Source organism: Carlito syrichta, unplaced genomic scaffold (genome assembly GCF_000164805.1).
Source record: "Carlito syrichta isolate Samal-C Ts95f unplaced genomic scaffold, Tarsius_syrichta-2.0.1 Scaffold308079, whole genome shotgun sequence".
Classification (NCBI taxonomy): Eukaryota; Metazoa; Chordata; class Mammalia; order Primates; family Tarsiidae; genus Carlito; species Carlito syrichta.
Genome location: NW_007252175.1, coordinates 723,953 through 743,652, shown reverse-complemented (window position 1 = coordinate 743,652; position 19,700 = coordinate 723,953). Strand labels below are relative to the sequence as shown.

General features: G+C 36.3%; 1 protein-coding gene across 4 annotated transcripts in view; it reads left to right on the top strand.

The window, feature by feature from the left end:
• The window catches only part of GRIA4 (glutamate ionotropic receptor AMPA type subunit 4), a 360,991-nt gene that overhangs the window by 138,171 nt on the left and 203,120 nt on the right, over positions 1-19,700 (top strand). For all 4 annotated transcript variants that reach the window (XM_008064832.2, XM_008064829.2, XM_008064830.2 and 1 more), the window contains exon 3: positions 803-1,042. In XM_008064832.2, coding sequence (XP_008063023.1) covers positions 803-1,042 — 240 coding nt within the window. The remainder of the gene's footprint in view (positions 1-802; positions 1,043-19,700) is intronic.

The following is a 19,700-nucleotide window of genomic DNA, read 5'->3' as shown; positions in this document are numbered from 1 at the left end:
GGTCCTCTTGCATCAGGTGGTCTTGGTTGTGTTGGCTTTTAGAATTGCTTTGTGTTAACATTTTGGCTTACTTAGAAGCACATAGCTGACCCCAATTCACTAAACCTCTCAGATATCCCAAATAAAACTTTTCAGCAGCCTAACTTATTATTTTTTTATTTTAAAGATGTGGAGTACAACTCAGGGGACACATAACATTAACTTCTGTTTTCAAGCATGATTCAAGGAGACTCTGGGATTGTGATTTTAAAAAAAATGAAACTGCCACTGCAAAAAATTTTTTAAAAAATAACAATTTAGGCCGAGTTAAAAAATGTAGTCTAAGAAAAGAAAACACAGCATATAGTTTGGGTAGGAAGGCACAGCAAGGTAATTTAAGTGTTCCTTCATTTAACAATCACAAATTTCAAAAGTATATTATCATATTTTTGCAAGTAAGAAAAAAAATACAGAAAAAATAATTTAGATTGGTTACACCTAAAGCTCTCTAGGATAGTATTTATCACATTATCATGGAAAGCCATACACATATATTACTTTATTTTAGTTCAATTTTCCTTGAATTCATATTGCCTTACTAATTCAAACCAGCTTCACTCAATACAGGCCTTTGAGCACAAGCCCAAGAATTCATTGATTGTACCGATAATTGTATACTCCACTTTTACTCTTTAGCTTATGTTCCTGACACATCAATAATTCAGTGAATGTTATTTTTTAATTTTATAGAATCGATACTTTAAGGCCAACCACTTAAGTGTGCTAACAGCTTGTGGGTTTTCTTGTTGTTTTCTTGTTTCAGTTTGTTCCCAGTATTCTAGAGGAGTATTTGCCATTTTTGGACTCTATGATAAGAGGTCGGTGCACACCTTGACCTCCTTCTGCAGCGCCTTACATATCTCCCTCATCACACCAAGTTTCCCCACGGAGGGGGAGAGCCAGTTTGTGCTGCAACTACGGCCGTCATTGAGAGGAGCACTCTTGAGCCTGCTGGATCACTATGAATGGAACTGTTTTGTCTTCCTGTACGACACTGACAGGGGTAAGTCCTGACTCTGCATCTACTTCAGAAAAACTCTAACTTTCCATGAGAAGTGGCCTTGATCACTTGTTGATTTGGCAAAATAACATTGCTGAAACCAGAAAATGGTTGATGTGTATTATCGGTATTTTTGTCTTGACTCTGGAGAAAAACTTTGAAATAAGCAAGCTTTAGATTCCTCAGCTTACTCACAAACTGAGCAAGCTCTGCGACTTCATTGAAGTTATGATAACTTTTGGTTATCATTTTCCCTACTCTCACATGGCTTTTCTTGATGTTCAGGTGGTTTACCCTGCCAGGACACCATCACGGTTCCCGGATTTCTGGGTGTTAATTGGGTACTCTCAAAGTGCAAGAATGTTTTTCTTTCTTTCTTAAAAATTTTTGTGCTCATTTTATAAGTTTAGTGTCATAAGCCCAACTCATTTTCTCTTAGATATTATACTTACAGTTACGTATTATCCTCACCAACTGAGGATAAGAACCTCAGTTACAAACACATGATTAACTTTTATCACAGACATAATTGTCAGAGAGTAATCCACATTTTCACATCATAAGGAAAAAACCACACTTTAAATAATTACACACATCACCATTAAAATTAGAATATTTTAAAACAATTTACAAAAACCAAATGTAAACAAATAAGATAACATGGTATTATGTTGGTACTTTTTAGTTCTCTCCTCTTGTCATGAGTTGATCATCTAAACATTTTTCCTCTCTTAAGAAACTGCTTTAATGTGACCCTGAATTTCGTCACCACCTTGAGTGGAACATTATTTTCTGATACATCATAAATCTATATTTTGAAATAAGATATTTACTTGAACCACTCAGTCATTTCTGAAATTTTAATCCCTGTGTGGTGACAAAACACTCTCTCAAAATACAAGATCTTATTCCATCGTACCTTAGAGGAGTGTTTTTAAGCTGAACTATGGCAATTAAAGGAATGACACCTTATTTCTTATGACAGAGGACCTATGATCTGTTGTTAATTCACTGTGTAAATTTGTCTATAGTGTACTTTTATCTATATCTGTTTGAAAAAACACAGAAGGTTAACTGTGTTATCTTTAAGGTCTATTCAAATTATCATAAAGGTTTCATTCCATTTTTAAAATCCAGATATTCTATTCCTTACCCAGAAATGGTGAACAGAAAGAAAAAGATAGCACATGGCATACATGACCACTTAATCAGCAGGCAGGCGCTGCTTCTGTTCATCTGACTACCTCTCCAAGAAGAAAAAGAAACACATTCATTCATTTATTTATTCCATTTATCTATTAACATTCAAAACACTTATATTTTAATTTGTTTGTAGTGGACACCTTGATATGTCCTAAGATTTCAATGATGAACAAGACACTATTGAAAATAAAGTAACTCACTTGCTATGACATCAATTAGGAAATCATATACAACACTCTATCTGATAACCAGAAACATGCCTTTGACATATAGCTTGTTACTTTACTATCTTAATTTGGAATACCACTTTTTTTCTTAACAAAAAAGGGGCATTGCCTTTTTAAGATAAACAATTAGAAAACTTCCACTTATATTCAAACTTTAAAAAGATTTTTGAGTTGACAAAGTAGTCTCACAATACCCACACTGCCCAAGAGGACTCTGTGATGATGGAATTTTTCTGTGATGTGAGTTACCAGACGTGATCATGTCTACTATAGGAAGCTATTGTGAGTTTGAAATGCGATGAGTGCAACTGGGGAACTGAATTCTTAATTGTATTTAATTTTAATTCATTTAAGCTTAAATAGCCACTTTTGGCTAATGGCTACTACATGGAACAACACAGCATATCTAACCACGGAGCTCATACAAAATTACATATTTCACTTTAAATGAAATTTCCAAATCTCTTCCTGACTCATATTTTACTATATAAGAAAATAATTTCATGAACATCTTGGGCACAATGCTTTGATGATAATCTTCACATTGTATTATATACAGATTTATATATTTTTTCTTTCCCCAGAAATATAAATATTTCTCCAGTAATTATTATGTTTTATTACATTTATATCTGTTTTTTCCAGCTTGGTAACCCCTGATAGGCACGCTACAAATATGAAATGAATCAATGAATTAATCTATGAAGTACTTGATAATAAGTACCAGACAAGTTTAGGGCTCTAATAACTAATCATATAATTCATTTTTGGTTAATGTACTTTAATAGATAAAATAGTTAATAGGACAGCCAAAATGAAAAACTTACCTGGAAAGATGTTACTTGACTTAAATGTAATTTTCTTATTATGAAAAATGTTGAGCTGGTTGAAAGATAACATTCTTGATTTAGACCTAATTAAACTAAATATTTAGAAAGGGTTTTAAAAATCAATTTTTCTGGTAATATAAAACCTTGAAAATGTTTTCACATCTAATTAATATGGTGACATTTTTCTTAGGAGAAAAAAAGCATTAATTTATATATATATGTAATATAGAAAGTGGTTATTTTCTCATTTGAGATCGATTTTTTCAAAGGAATATATGTTTTTACCCATCTGTTGTCCAGAATTTTAAATGTTTATGATGTGTTTATGGTCATTCCTTATACCACAGATCACAAGGTGAATTTATGATGAAGGGAGAAGTGAGGAGAAGCAGTACTATCATTTTTAAAAATTTCTGGTGACCACTGTTGGTATATTTCAAAACTGTTACGATAGCTAGCAATTTTGATCTCTTGTCCAGACTCTACAATAGCTTACAATGACCTTGTTTTGCTTAATCCTGGTTCTCTTTAATGCTTTATGCTCAATGTCTTTCTCAAATTAGTGCTTTCGAAGCTTATGGTATGATTTTAGAGGTTCCTAAATATCTTGTATCTGATACCTTAATAAATTTTATAACATTATGTAAATTGTTCCTAGGAGGGATATATTTGGCAAAGCACAGAGCAGAAAAATTTCCTTTGGCTTGTTTTGGCTTGTTTCCTTTGGTCTGTTTTGTTTCTTGTTAGCATTTTTTTTTTTTTACAAAAATATATACTGCACATTGCATAACACATTTTCAGAAACCTAGGAAACAATGTCCTGGATGGCATAATATGTATATGCAGCTCTCTCATGCTAAAGTCAGTGCAAGAGGTAATAAGAGGATGGGAAGAGGAGTATGCTTGTGGAGGGAGGGGGATGGATATTTCTACTTTGGGGGTTGTATTGTATATATATTTTTTATTTTTAAGCTGCCATAAATCTTTTGCAAAAAAAAAAAAGTCAAGATTCAAGTAACAGAAAAAGAAAGAAATGAAGAGCAAGAGATATGCAATACCTTTAAATAATATGTCTTTTATTTCCCCTCAAAATCAGTGGTATAAATATATACCACTCCAGAGAACTCTCCTGTTTTTCTGTTGGACTCTCAATTCCAATTTATCTTATCCTCCATTTTCTTCTCATACTGTCACATTCCTTTATACCTTCCATTTTTCTCCTTCTTCCCTAAGCACCTAGAATAATGAGTAGATAGGCAGCACGATTTCAGGTATACTGAGAACATCAATCCTTTTCTCCTCCGTTGCCACATATGGATGCTGTGATGGTTAATTTTATGTGTCAACTTGACTGAGCTAAGAGATGCCCAGATAGGTGGCAAAACATTATTTCTGTGTCTGTTTACAAAAATCATCTCTAGAAGAGCTTATATTTGAATCAGTAGACTGAATGAAAAAGACAGTTCTTACTAGTGTGAGTGTGCATCATCCAATCTGTTGCAGGCCTGAATAGAAGAAAAAGTCAGAGGAAGGGTGCATTTGCTGTCTTTGCTTGAGTTGGGTCATCCATCATCTGCCCTTAGACATTGGCACTCCTGATTCTCAGGCCTTTGGACTTGGACTGAGACTGACGTCACTGGTTCCTCTGGTTCTCAGGTCTTCAGGCTTGAACCGAAACTACACCACCAGTTTTACTGGGCTGCCAGCTTGCAGATGGCCGGTTATGGGACTTCTCAGCCTCCATAATCACATGAGTCAATCCCTCATCATAAATCTCTTTGTATGCATCCATATATAACCTATCGGTTCTGTTTTTCTGGAGTGCCCTGGCTAATAAAGCACCTTAGAACTCCTTACATTTTTATTCGCAAATAATATAGAACAACAAGGCAGATAACTCTCAGGGATATAGCACGCTGACATCAATTCACAACAAATTAAAATTATTGATATCAGCTTCTTCCTTAAAAATCCCTTTCAGATAAGAACAAAATGGGGGAAATCAGAGGTAACGGTACACACGTAAAGTGGACTTGAAGCCGTCCAGAGAGCAATGTTCAATGTCTGCAGTGCAGATCACAAAAAAACACTGCTTCATTCTCCCCGTCTCCAATTTCTAGATATCACTCAGGCTAGTACTCAACCAACATGAGTCTACCATTGATTGTGCCACTTAACATTCCTCTGGTCCACTTCTCCTATTAAAAACAGAATTAGAAAAAGTAGCAAGACACAGTTAATTGGCATATAACATTGGCATATAAATTCAGGAAAAGTAAGAATCTTTCAGATCCTAACCTGGTGTTGTCCCAAGAAGAGATTTGTCTCTTTTTTTATTTTATTTTGTTATAGAGATAAAAGTAAGAGTTAACACAAGTAGGCTGCATGCAGGTGAAGTTTGGGCCTCCACCTGGCCCTCACTTCCCCTGGTTAGGAGCAAGTATCCTTTGTGTTATTATGTACTATCCATCTCCCCACTCTCCTGGCAGTGCCCAGTGACCGCCATTCCCTCCCTTGTGCTAATGTGATGAATGCTCAGGTCCCACCTATGAGTGAGAACATACAGAATTCAGTTGTTTCTGTGATGAGATTTGCCTTTAATATTTGGTAATATTAAACCCTGTTTTCCTAACTCTTTTTTAAAAACTTATTTTCAACCCCACTCCCTGAACAAAAAAAAAAAGTCTGAAACTTTAAGTCTGAAACCCTTACCAGGATGAAGAGGAGTTTCCATTTGTAAATCTTTTGTAAAGACTCTCAGGCAATTATCTGTGTTTATAGTAGACCCATCAGGAATGAGACTATTTTGTATAACCCATCCAAATATATTTGCTTACAAATGTGTGTTGCATCTACAGCCAGGCTGAGACAAGTCAAATATTTACTCTTTGCCAGTTGCCAAGTATGAGGTATTCCATTCCACCAGGAGAGAAGGACAACACCTAACTGTGTCATCCGAACATAGTATCACTGCCATCCTGCTGGGACCAGGCCAGTGGAAGATCAAAGCGAGATAGGGGTATAATATTCACAATGGAGTTTCCTATGGAGATTCTCACTTGTAATCAAGAGGGAAATCACAATCAGAAACAGGCAAAGGAGGCTTGCTCCCTTCACAGTCTCTCCTCTGGAGTCACCGCGACATTTATTCCTGTCCTCCTTAACCCAGATCCCACAGGCTGTTAACATGTTGGCTTAGGAAGGTGAGAAACAGGCTGAGGGGTGAGTGGATGAGACAAAGGCACATAGGTGGGCATCTTTATGAAGAGGTGATGCATCCCATCCTTTCTCCATGATGAGCAGAGGCAGAGGGAGGCATACGCCTGTCAGTCACCTCCCACCGTCCCAGGTTACAGAGTGAAGGAGTCGAGGGCAGACGCTGGAAGTCATCCTGGAGGAGGGTTGAAATGCAACAAGGTGAATTAATCAGAGCAGGACTGCCAGACATGGGGGGTGAGGAAAGAATATGGATACGAAGCTAAAACAAGCGTAGTCAAAAGAGGAAGACAGAGGACAAGCAGCAGCAAAATTAGCAATAGGATGGGAACTTCCTGGAGACGAAGGACAAAAGTCTATGGACACTTCTGGGGTGCCAGCAGCCTTTCTAATGTTCATCTGAAGGGTTGAAAAGTCCTGAATGGGTTGGCAGGGAGCATAAGTATTTGATTCTCTATACATGTTGGTGCTGGGTCAGTCTAATTGTCGTCATTTAATAGGCCCCGGGCACACACGGTGGCTGACATGTCAGCTGGTGGCTTTGCTGCCTTTCCTGTTGCCTTCCCACGGTCAATATTCAGTCACTGAATACCAGGTGGGAGAAGGTCTGGATAAGACCTCTGGAGGCCCTACTTGCTGGAAAGGTGATGGTGCCCCACCCTGTGGGCATTCAAAATTCCAACAGACAAATTACAAAATAAGCGTAGGGGAGTCCCACAGAGTTCTGATTTTTCCCACGGTGGCTATTTTAATGCTCTTTTTGAAATATTAAATTTATGTGCATATATCTTTTTTGCTTTGATAGATCTCTGCCTATACGAGTGTGATGAGGCTTTTCATTGAGTTATTCAACCATGTCTAAGGACTAGGGAGGAGAACATGTTCCTTAAAAATCCTTAGATTGATGAAATGTGGGTATAATTGTTTAGCGGTTTTCTGATACAAAAAGGATAAAGTTGCATGGGCTTTCTTACCAGTTCCATGTTTTCCATCATCCACAACTTTCTAAGTTTGCAGATAAATCATAATTTCCTGGCAACTGCTTCCTAAAAGAAAGTGGTGCTTGTCAGAAGATTTGGAGGAAAAAATATTTATTTTAGAGTTCTGATCGAACATATTGCCTCAAGGTAACTTATAAGGAATTTTTCTTTCTGCTACAAAAGTAAAACAAACGTATACAAATAATAATGCACAATAAAAGTTGAAATACAGTACAAATGTATATCAGAAGTGGAAGGTAGTAACTTTTACTACTTATTGCAGTGGAAGAGAGACCTTAGATGCAATCCATAAATTCCTTATAGTTGAAGTTATAGAAGACCTGCTAGTCTTTTGCATGTTTAAATAGAAATGGAAATTTTCTATTTTGCATGTCCAAATAGAAATGTTCAGTTCTATAGCCCAGATGTTGTCAGCATAAAACAGTTATAACATCACATTGTCAAGTACCTGTATAGTAACACAAGCTTTACCACTTATTACATGTTTGAAGTGAGGCAAGTTCCCTAACATCACTTTCAGTTTTCAAATATGAAAAATACTATTAATAATCAAATCACCAGGTCACTATGAGCTTTATATAAAGTAGTTATAAAATTCCTGGTATATAGTAGATAGTATATAAGTTATAGTTATTACTCATTATTATTATTATCACTAGTATGCTACTACTATAATAATTTATGCTTAAATGATAAATATTTTCACTTTAATATTTTAAATCATGAATGAAAGATGTTCAGTTAGTATTGTATACAATGAGACACAGACCTTCATAAAACATGGCCATTTCTGATTACAATTGTTAAATTCATAAAGGAACAAACCAAAATATAAAATGTGCCATTGCTTATTCTTCTTTTCCTTCATAGACTTCTTGTCCACTGATTGGTCCTAAAGTGCTGACATTCGCTTGAGTTCTGTCCTCAGCCACTTTGACTCTGTAAACGTCTTAAATACAAACTATACATGTCATATTCCCAATTAGAATGATTTTATGGCTGTTCATTACTCTCCCTATAAAGATAGTCCGCCATCTGTGTCCTGGTCGCTTCTCCCATCTCATTTCACAGCCCACTTCTCCTGAAACATCATGCCCCAGTGAAAACGGTCTTTCTAAAGATTTTGAGCACACCGGATTCTTTCTCTCTCCTTGACAGCGTTGCAAATGCCATTTCTTCCACCTCAAACTTTTGGCGTTTGGTTGTTGTTGTTTGTTTGTTTGTTTGCTTTCGCATGCCTTTTTCTCAAGTTACTTTTACTCATCCTTCAGGTTTGAGTGTAGCTTCCTTCAAAAGTCTTTGTCCACACATTTTCCCTCAAGTGATCTAAGCCTTCTTCTCTGTGCTCCCACAGCATCTGCATTGTCTCTGTCCAACACTTTATACCAACAATGTGTTTAACTCTATGCCTTTATCATCAGAGTTTAAGGTTTATAATAGCAGGGACTTTGTCTTGTTCACTGAGCTTCCCTGAACACAGCCACACTCAACAAATATGAATGACTGAATTGTATGGTCTCAATCCCACTTATATAACAATAACGTCAAAATCTGTATTTAGAACTCACTCCTCTCCTCTGAGCCAAACTCATTTACATAGTAACTATCGAATGTCCCTTTCGTATCTCTCAACTCAGTATTCCAAGAGTGTATCAATTACCTGTCCCCCTTAAACTTGCTCTTTGGGGTGCATTCTCTATCCTAGAAGGTCACACTCTGCCTGGCATGCTGAAGATGGGAGTTTTCTTCATTCCTATTTTCTCCCTCATGCACTTATATCCAACCAGTCATTAGTCTTGCCAAATGTATACCACTGCAAAATATTCTACATGCATCGCCTCCTCTCCATTCTAACTACTGCTACTTTGCTCAGGGATCTTCGTGCTCCTTCAGCAACAAACTTTTCTCCTTGACCCTGGTAATATCCTCCCCAAAACCATCTTCCATGGACTCGCCATGGTGAACTATCTAGATAGATATATATATATCTTTTTTTTTTTTTGGAATGTTGTTCCTAAGTGATTATACTAATGTACTTGACAATTTTGTAGCAAAGTTATATTGACCTTCTAGAAATGTTGCAGAATATAACGTGCTTTTCTGGTTTATGGCTGAGTTTGTATAATATTTAAATTAGTTTCTCAAAAGCTTGGTAGAATACACCTTAATACTTTTGGGCATGAAGTCTGTAAGAGCTTCTAAACTAATGACTCAACTTTTTTTTGTGATTCTAAAGTCTAAGTGGGGTTTTTTAATTTCTCCTTTTTTCTTATTTGTTAAGACACATAAAATGCATTGATATGAAGTACTCAATCAGTTCTGGCCAGGAAGTGTATTCTCTCTAATATGAATTATTTGAAACTTGTGGGAACTTTCTTCATGTCCCAGTATATGGTCAATTTTACTAATATTTCTTTGGGACTTTAGAGGAATATTTTCTAATTTTCAGCTGCAAAGTTCTATATAACTATTATAACACACAATTAAGGTTGAAATACTTACAGTTCAAGACCTATGGCAGAGGTTACATTTGTTCAAATCTGCATTTTTATTAAATCTCTGACTGTTTGACCTAAATGATAAAGGTCCATGGAAGTCTTCCACCTTGGTCATAGATCTGTCAATTTCTTACTTTAGTTCTATAAGTTTGTACTTAATATGTAATATATTTTATTGCATAATGGAATTGTTAGTATCTTTCTGATAAATTGAACCATTTTTAGACTAAAGTAATGAACCCCTCTGTCCTTTGTAATGCTTTTTGTATTAAGGTCTATTTTTTCTTGTTTTAACATAGTTACTCAACTTTTCTTTTGGCTTATATTTGCCAAGTGTATCTTTTGTCATTTTTTTTTAAATTTCAACTTTCCTGCATTCTTGTGTTTTAGTCATATCTTTTTGACACCACAAGTGCAATTATGGACTGGGTACTTTACTACATGTATTACATATTAATTCTCAAAAAAACATTAAAGATACATAAAATTATTTGTCCTGTATTTTTCCTGAGATAATTAAGACTTCAAGCCAATCCCTAATTATATGGATAACCAAAATTTAAGTAATTTGTTCGTCACATAGCAGTCAGTGACAGAGAGAGCTCAACTGTCTCTGTCAACTCAATTCTAATATTGTTAAAAGCAGCCACTGACAATACATATGTGAATGAACACGTCCATGTTCTAATAAAACTCTATGTATAGACACTGATATTTGTATTTTAAAAAATTTTCAGGTATCATAACATATTATTTTTCTTTTGTCCCCTTGACCCAAGAATTAAAAAATATAAAAACCATTCATAGTTTGCCACACAAAGATAAGTGGCAGGCCATATTTGGTCCATACACAGTGGTTTTCAATATGTGTACAAATTCCATTAAAAATGCTACAATCTTTAAATATTATGTGATTTTTAAAAATGAAGTTAATATGTGTTAAATTGAAAATTTGCTAATGCATCAGAAGCAACTCTCTTATTATATGGATAAGTGGGGTGTTATTGCATGTGTGTGATCATGTATACACCATCTCAAGATAACTCTTACTCATATTCCTTTAAGAAGTCTTAATTCTTAAACTTCATAAATTGATAAAATTTTGTTTAATGTCAGGGTAAAAACTTTTCTCTCTTTTTTTTGGTGATTTTGTCTCTAATTTGTCAATAATTAGAATATCTTTCTAATCCATCACAACACTAGCCAAATCTCTATCCCATATTTCACTAATTTGTTTTGGAAATATGTACATGCCATAGATGTTTTTGTTTGCTTTGAGCATTTTTTGCAACATAGCTCAATGTTTAGTAAACCCTAGCAGATTAGACAATACTAAACAAAGGGGCACAAAGACATTTTTTAGATCAATGTCAAAAACAAAAGTGTTGCCTCAGATTGAGGGACCATGGTTCAATGCTTGTTTGATGCATACATGATTCTGTGCTAAAGTGAGTAAGGGGAACAAAACACAAAGTAAAAGAGGAAGTGGGTCAATATTAGGTTCAAAGTAATAGGAGATTCTAATACTCCATGGGAGGACCAAAAGGATCTCAAGAAATAGAATTTTTTAGAAGAAATGAGAATAATAAAGGAGAACACCCCACATAGAGCAAGCAACACAAATCAAAGCAAAATAGTTCGTGGAGTTTTGCAGATGGTAAGATGTCAAGTTTGATTAAAATCTACAGCACATGGGATATACAGGGAGGTAGAAGTTAGAGTTGGCAAGGTCAGTGTGATGACAATCCCTAAGTTTTCATCAGGGTTATGTAGTGGCTCTATGCCACTGTGTATTCATTTAAAATACTCTTAAAAACTTCTTAAAAAGTCTATAATGTAACTAGGCTCATTCATTCATGGCAGAATAAAAAAGATCTACTGAACTGATGACAATAGCCCAAAAGATATTTTTATTGTATCTTTTTTTTCTCTTTTGCATAAAGATGTCTGCTGTCTGGTAACAAATCCAAAGAGTTTAGAATCTAAAGACAGCAATCATCATCATATACAAGATTACATACTTGCCACTTTCCAAAGTTATATTTTAAGCATGTTATTCTGTTTTGATAGATGCCAGATTAAGATCAAGTCTCCTCTACCAGAAAAATAGCTCAATCCCCCAACTTTTCAGCAGTCTGTCACTTTCATTTGAAAGATAGGTGAAGGAATTTTGGGAGGGACATTCTGGGCCTTTTGCATGCTTGTCGGATGATGCATCTTTGCCAAAAAAAGATTCCATGCCCTGGCTATTTTATGTGTGCACGTTACCTTTTGTCACTTCATCAGGAACCATTTAGGTCTTTTCATATGAATTTTTGAAAAGGATATGGAAGAAGTATACCTCTGTCAATTTTATCAATTCTCACTTTGTGAAGATTTGAACTACATGACTTATTTTAAGAGCTCCATTTGTGCCAGGTGCGTTGGCTCATGCCTGCAATCGTGGCACTTTGGGAGGCAGAGATGAGAGGATTGCCTGAGCCCAGAGGTTCAAGACCAGCCTGAGAAATTTGCAAAAACCTGTCTCTACAATAAACTCCAAACTTAGCTGACTGTGGTAGCATATGCCTGTGGCTCTAGCTACTTGGAAGGCTGAGGCAGGAGTGCCTGAGCCCAGAAGTTGGTGCCTGCGGTAGCCATGATTGTGCCATTGCACTCCAGCCTGGGCAACAGTGTGAGACTCCAACAACAACAAAACTCTATTTGTGAAAATCTTAAAATACCCCAAATACAACCTTAAAAGGCTAATTCAGAAATAGACAATACGTCTGATCTGAAATTAACACTAATAGTTTGTCACCAGTGCATCCTAAAGGCATCCTAAAGGTATCATTTTTTCCTGTAAATTCATTTTTAACATGATGAATTATGGTAGTTCTTATGTATTCTTTTTTATGAAATGTATGTTCTTTGAAGCATTTCAGTTACTTTGTGTTGTGAATTTATATTATCTACATTATATTAAGTTTTCACTCAATTGTGTAATAAATAAATGTTATGTAGAACCATAGAGTTCACTTGCCTATTAAATGTAAGAAAACAAACAAACAAACAACTGTTTTTGTGTCTTTAGTTGGGATCTCATTCTATTGCCCAGTACAACAGCACTTACTGCAGCCTTGACCTCTTGGGCTCCTCAGGCAATCTTCCCTCCTCAGCCTCCCTTGTAACTGGCACAACAAAGCGTGTGCCACCATGCCCAGCTAAATCTAAAAAACAAAAAATTTTCTCACCCCCACCCCGGAAATCTGAATTGATGTTTACATTAAAAACACATAGAGTAATATTTAAAACAATAGAGCTGGGAGTGGTGGCTTTTGCCTATAATGTCAGCACTTTGGGAGGCCAAAGCAGGAGGATTGATTGAACTCAGGAGTTTGAAACCAACCTGGACCTCGTCTCTACAAAAAATAATCCAGGTATGGTGTGGTGGCGCATGCCTGTAGTCCCAGCTACTCAGGAGACCAAGGAGGGTGGATTCCTTCAGTCCAGGAGTTCTAGGTCGGGGTGAGCCAAGATTGTACCACTGTACCCCAGTCTGGGTGATGGAGTGAGACTCCAACTCAAAAAATAAAAATAAATAAAAATAACACAGTAACAAGAATAGAATTGCACTGACAACAATAGCAAGAGTCAAAATTCTGAAGATTACTTTAGAAAAATCAGAGTACTTTAGAAAAATCTTTTCTAACATGCAAGAGGAAAATCAGAGTGAATTTGAAGAAGCCCTGAAGCTAGTATATTGCCAAAGAGATCACCGATAGAAAATGAGCAGCTAAGTGAAAACAAATGTGGATCACTTGATGTTGAAGAACATAGATAGGACCAAGTCTGAGACTGTGCCCTCAGGCATCCATCATGACTAGAATTTACCAGTTATCTCAAATCTGTCTAGGTCTGAAGTTTTTCACTCCCAACCTCTAAAACACAGGTCAGCAAGTTATAGCCTGTGGACCAAATTTAGCCAACAACCTTTTGTAAATAAAGTTTTATTTGCAAACCAGTAAACAGGGCCATACTTATTCATTGATGTGTTGTCTGTGACTGTTTTCCCACCAAATCTGCAGAGGTGAGTAGTGGGAGCAGAGACTATATGACCCCCAAAGTCTAAAACATTTACTAGCTGGACTTTTAGTTTGCTAAACCTTAACTTAGAGCCTCTATTGAAAACTGGTCACTTCATAAGGATCACGTTACGGGAAAAAGACACTTAAGCTTGAATTCGTTCTGCATATGCTTTCATTACTAAGAAAGCAAAATTTACATAATATAAAATGCATTTTAAAAATTATTCCTAGCCGGGCTTGATGGCTCAGCCTGTAGTCCCGCGCCTTTGGGAGGCTGAGGTGAGTGGATTGCCTGAGCCCGCGGGTTCGAGACCCACCTGGGCAGCGAGACCTCATCTCTACAATAAGTCAAAAAATCAGCTGGGCGTGGTAGCACCTGCCTGTAATTCTGGCTACTTGGAAGGAGGCTGAGGCAGAAGGATCGCCGGAGCCAGCAGGCGAGGCTGCGGTGACCGGGAGTGGCCACTGCACTCCAGTCTAGGCGACAGAGTGAGACTCCAACTAAAAAATAAAAATAAAAATTATTCAGAAAAGTAACTCCGTAAATGTTCATAAAGTTTATTTCAGGATCTATGCAAGGATGTGACAACAGGTACCATGGAAACAGTATTTCAAATGTATAATATTAAACATGGGTGCTTACCCTTGACTCAGCAGTCTTAGTTTTCATATCACTTACAATAATGATGAAATATGTCTTGCAATTACTGGGTCAGTAGAGCTGAAGTCTTTCTATTTAAACAATAATATTTCCCATGAAATATTATTTATTTCTCATGAAAGCCTCAAGTGTAAAATAGCAAACTGGGGATTCTGCAAAGTGCCAATTGTTTGTTTGCTTTTACGCAAGAGATGTGTCTATGTAAAACAAAGCAGAACTATTCCCCAAAGGCATTCTGGGTATTTAGACATTTCTACTATTTATCTATACATAGTAACTGAAATAAACTCTACATAAAATAGTAAGTGTTCACTTATCTCAAATCATTACTTTTTTTTTGTTTGACACTGCCTTATATTTTATGTTATTGATAAGGAGTCTGGAAAAAATTAAGCTTGGAACCACTGTAGTGTATATTCACAGTACTTTTAACTTCAGAATGAATTTAGATTTATTTGTAAAATCTTATATATGGCTTACTTATTTAAGGGAGGCTCTGTTAACAACTGGTCATTTTGTTTATTCATTGCCATATTCTCGGGGTATCGAATTGGTAAGTGAATTTTTAAAATGGGAAATAATAGCAAAAAAAGCACAACAATAAAAAAGACTGGAGTGTGCACAATCACTTAATAGTTATTACAGGGATGGGTGGACAGCTACTCCAGAGCCTTAGGAAGGTGTATCCCTTCAATTCAGGAGTTTGAGGTTGGGTGAGTCGTAATTATACTACCATTCCCCAGTCTGGGTGAGACTCTGACTCAAAAATCTAAAAATAAAACAATAACAACAGTAGAATAGCACAGACAACAACAGCAAGAATCACTGAGGCTTAGGAGTGAGGGACCAGGTGTGCTTGCTGTCTATGACATGAGTATCTTGACATCCTTATCACTTACTAAATTCTCTCTACTTGAACAAGGAAAATATATTTTTTTCATCTTAGCACTTAACAGTTGATAACTATGTAAGAAGTGGTATGTTCTTTTTTGTAAGGATTTATACAAAGGGGAGACAAAACCCCAGCATGTTTTAAGTTAACCAAGGTCAACTATATGCCCATCATGTTTTGATGATCCCTTAGACATTTGTTGAATAAATAAAAATCATATGCCATAAAATGCAAACAGAAAGAAGAATCTATGAATGGGGAAAAAAACTGACTAAGGGTATTATGAAAAAGTTTATTTTAAATAGTATCTGAGATTTTTTGAAAATTTATAGTTTAATAATAATGTGTGGGGCCTACAATGCACAGTTGGTTCTAAAAGTTTTGCATATATAAACATATTTAATTTTATAGCATCTTCATGAGGCACATGGTAGCATTTCTATTTTACAGATAAGGAAACTAAGACGCATAGAGGTTATATAGCTCGTCCAAGATCACACAGGAAGTGAGTGGCAGATCCAGGCTTCAAGTGCAAACAGTGTGGCCTCAATATGTATGCCCTTCACCAATGCATTATGCTACCAGTGAAGACTTCCACCTTTTATATACATCAGAGGTAGCCAAAGAAAATAGTATAGTAAGCAGATCCTGGTTTGTTAATACATAACACTGCACAGCACTGGGCAATCCCAACAGTTCCTGAAAGGCTCAGAAAAAAGAGAGCCAGTCAGAGATCCAAATATTTCAGCTTTAGGAACTTATTTCAGCATAGACATCTGAGTTCTGCAGCTGCTGTGTATGGTCTTTTGTGTGGCCACAGGTGTTGGCTGTACTATGAGAGTACATAATGGCAGATGACAAGGCAAGCATAGTGGGGGCTGCCAGCTTCAGGGGATAATGCCAAGTTTAATACTGAAAGTAAAACATATGCATGTGCCAGTTTTCTTCCAAGTGCAATTTTTACTGAAGAAAGACAAAGTTGCCTTCTAAAGAGCATCATCTGTAGATGAGTAAAGGACGATATTGGCATAAAAATAGTAGCATGAGCTGGTTTAAAACAATTAAAATTGGGTTTAAAACCGGAGAAGATAAAGTGATAAAATCAGGCAGTTCCATCAAGGAAGGATCACTTGAAGGCAAAGCAAACAAGCATCAGAAGCTACATGTTTCAATTTTAGATAGTCAAAATGTTGCCAAAGTTTTCATATAAATTTTTTTCCAGAAAAAGGAAGAAGAAATAAGTCACACTCAGTACCTATATACAGGAAAGAAAATACCGGGTACTTTCTATGAGCAGATGCTTATATGAATCAGTATGAATAAGTGATGTTTCGATGTAAGTGGGCTGGAGGCCTCCTACTATGAGTTAAGTCATTCCATTAGATTAAACAGATGCTCATAGATGACCTGATATATGTACCATCCTAGGCATGGATTTAGAATGCAGATAGCAAAGCAGAACACAAATCCCTTCAGTACTAAGTACACTAGGAAAGTAACGTAAGAGAACTACAAAGAAAATGTTACAATCCAAATAAAGATGACTTTATGCCAGGTTTGGAACTGAGCTTCAGTTGTTTACACATTGACCAGTGGTGAGATACAGAAATCGGAATCAAGGCCATTATGACCATAATGATGATGAAGATCATCTTGTTAGCGCTGTGAAAAAAGCCTCTGTGGTCAACGTGGTGGAAACAAATGATGGAATTATTGAAGGACTAGAGCAGCATGCATTCATAACAGGAAAATAATTCGTGGCAGTTTTTAAAATCAAAGAAAGACTTCTAATGCAAAAGTCATTGTTACTGAGGCAGATGACTCTGGAGGAAAGACTTATTAAAGTCTCCAACTCCAGCTGAATGCTTCCTCATCTTTAGAAGGTCCGCTTCCTGGTTCCTCAACTGCTTCTGAAGCTTATCTCACCTAAAATAAGATACAGTTGACAGTCATTATCTTTTAATCAAAACCCAGCATCATAGGCGGATCTGACAGGTTCTAAGTAGAAGGTAGAATTTGATTTGGTGCCTAAGAAGTTCAATGTGGACTTCTAGTTAGAGGAGAAGGAAGACATTTGGGGAAAGGAAATCTAATGCGTAGAGGGAGAGGTAAAAAAGTGTAAAAGCATGCATGGTAGCAGTCCATGTTTTCTCGGATACAGACTCAGTAATGTGAAAATCTTAGAGTCTGGTAAGAGAACTGTGAGCCAAGGGACAAGATCTAAGTTTTTCTCTGACTCCCTAGACCTAGATTGGTGACTGGCATACACTCGGTGTTTGGTTCATGTAGGTAAAATGAAATAGCAGACCACTGTGCAGATAACCACACTACAGTGTAAAATCATGCTCACATTGAGGCACAAACAAGTCTTTGAGAGTTTCGGAGAAGGCAGATCATTTTGCTTAGAGAGTCAGGGAAGGCTTCAGAAAGAACATTTGACCAAGAGATCTCCAGATGAAGTGGAGGGAGAAGGGTGTTTCACAGAAAGAACAGTGAGTACAAGAGTATGAGCGTTGTTCAAATGTTAGGGTGCTCAGTATGGCTCAAGAAGAGAGAGAGTAGGAGGGACATACTGTCAGGAAGAATGAGGCTGACAAAGTTGCTTGGGACCAGTGAGAGCAGATAATGTCAGACCATGAAGGGCCTACCTAAAAATATGGATTCTGTGCCCTAGGTACGGAGGAACCACGAGTTATTTTAAAGTAGAAAAGTGGTATGACTAAAGTTTCGTTTTTCAGATTTATAACACCAAAGGAGTGAGGAGGATGAACTGGAGGTGGAAAGAGTCTGTGGACAAGAAAAAGCAACCAGGAAAGTCACAATGCAATACATAAACAAGTGAAAATGAGCGTAGTAAAACCTATATACATAAATGCTAAGAAGGTGTCAAGTACATGAGTCATCAGAGTAGGCTGGTTTTAGTCAAAATTTGCCATTTGGATTTAGAGCCAGATACTATTTTAAAGATATTTTTTCCCAAAATTTAACTTAAAATTAACAGAAATAAAATGTAGATGACTAGTTACATTAATTTATTGATTCTTACTTCTACTATATATTTCAATAAGCACTGATGGTACTAGAAAAAATATCAATAGATACATTTTCTTTATGTCATAGTACATTGTTTGTATTACTTGGTGTATCTACATGATACATCTATAGAATACAGATGATAAAGTGTCCAAGTATGCTATTTGACTTTATAATGCACTTAACATCCTGATGCAAGGAGTTTAATCTATGGTAACACTTTGCTTGCATCTTAATGTCTCCAATTTGAGGACAGACTTTAGTTGTAGGTAGATTCTTCTTCTTATTTGGTTGTCAAACTCTGTAGAATTTTGCAGTTTTACAAAGGAAAAAAATTCTGTTTTGCATATTTTCTTTCTTAGTTTGTCTACATATAATTGTATAAGATAATTAAGTTTGAGTACTTTATCAAATGTTCTCAGCCTCCCCCTCACTCACCCAAAATCACACAAAAGTTTATTTTAAGCATTTCAATATACAATATAAGAATATCCTCCAATTTAACATTTTTTTATAAAAACCCAATCATCCAGTTTCTTTCTGTTTCTTAAATGCCGAGTAGTCCTGGAGAAAAACATAAAATGGAATTAACTTGTTCCATTACAACCTGACTGAGGTCCTCACCTCTACTGAGCAAATTCTTCCACTCACCCATCGTTAAAACCCACTGTTTTCCTCAAAGCGCATATTCCAAAAGTTTTCAAACTTTCACAAATATCAAGCTGAACTTTTCCACTCCCTCAGTTAACTACATATCAGCCTACCTTTACTCAGATCATTTAACATGAGTCCTGCAACATTCTCTCAATATCAAAATGCTCTGATTACTCATCCATTCTCTCATATGTTCTTCCTGCCATCAAGAAATAATCCTTCCCTTCATCCAAGGCTGACCCTTCAAATGAGCCCATGTTTTCTATCATACTCAAAGATGTTTCTCTTTAATTATCATACTCAAAGAGGTTTCTCTTTGACCTTAAGTTTTTCCTCCTCCTTTGTCTGTACACATGACTATACACAACTAGAATTTCCC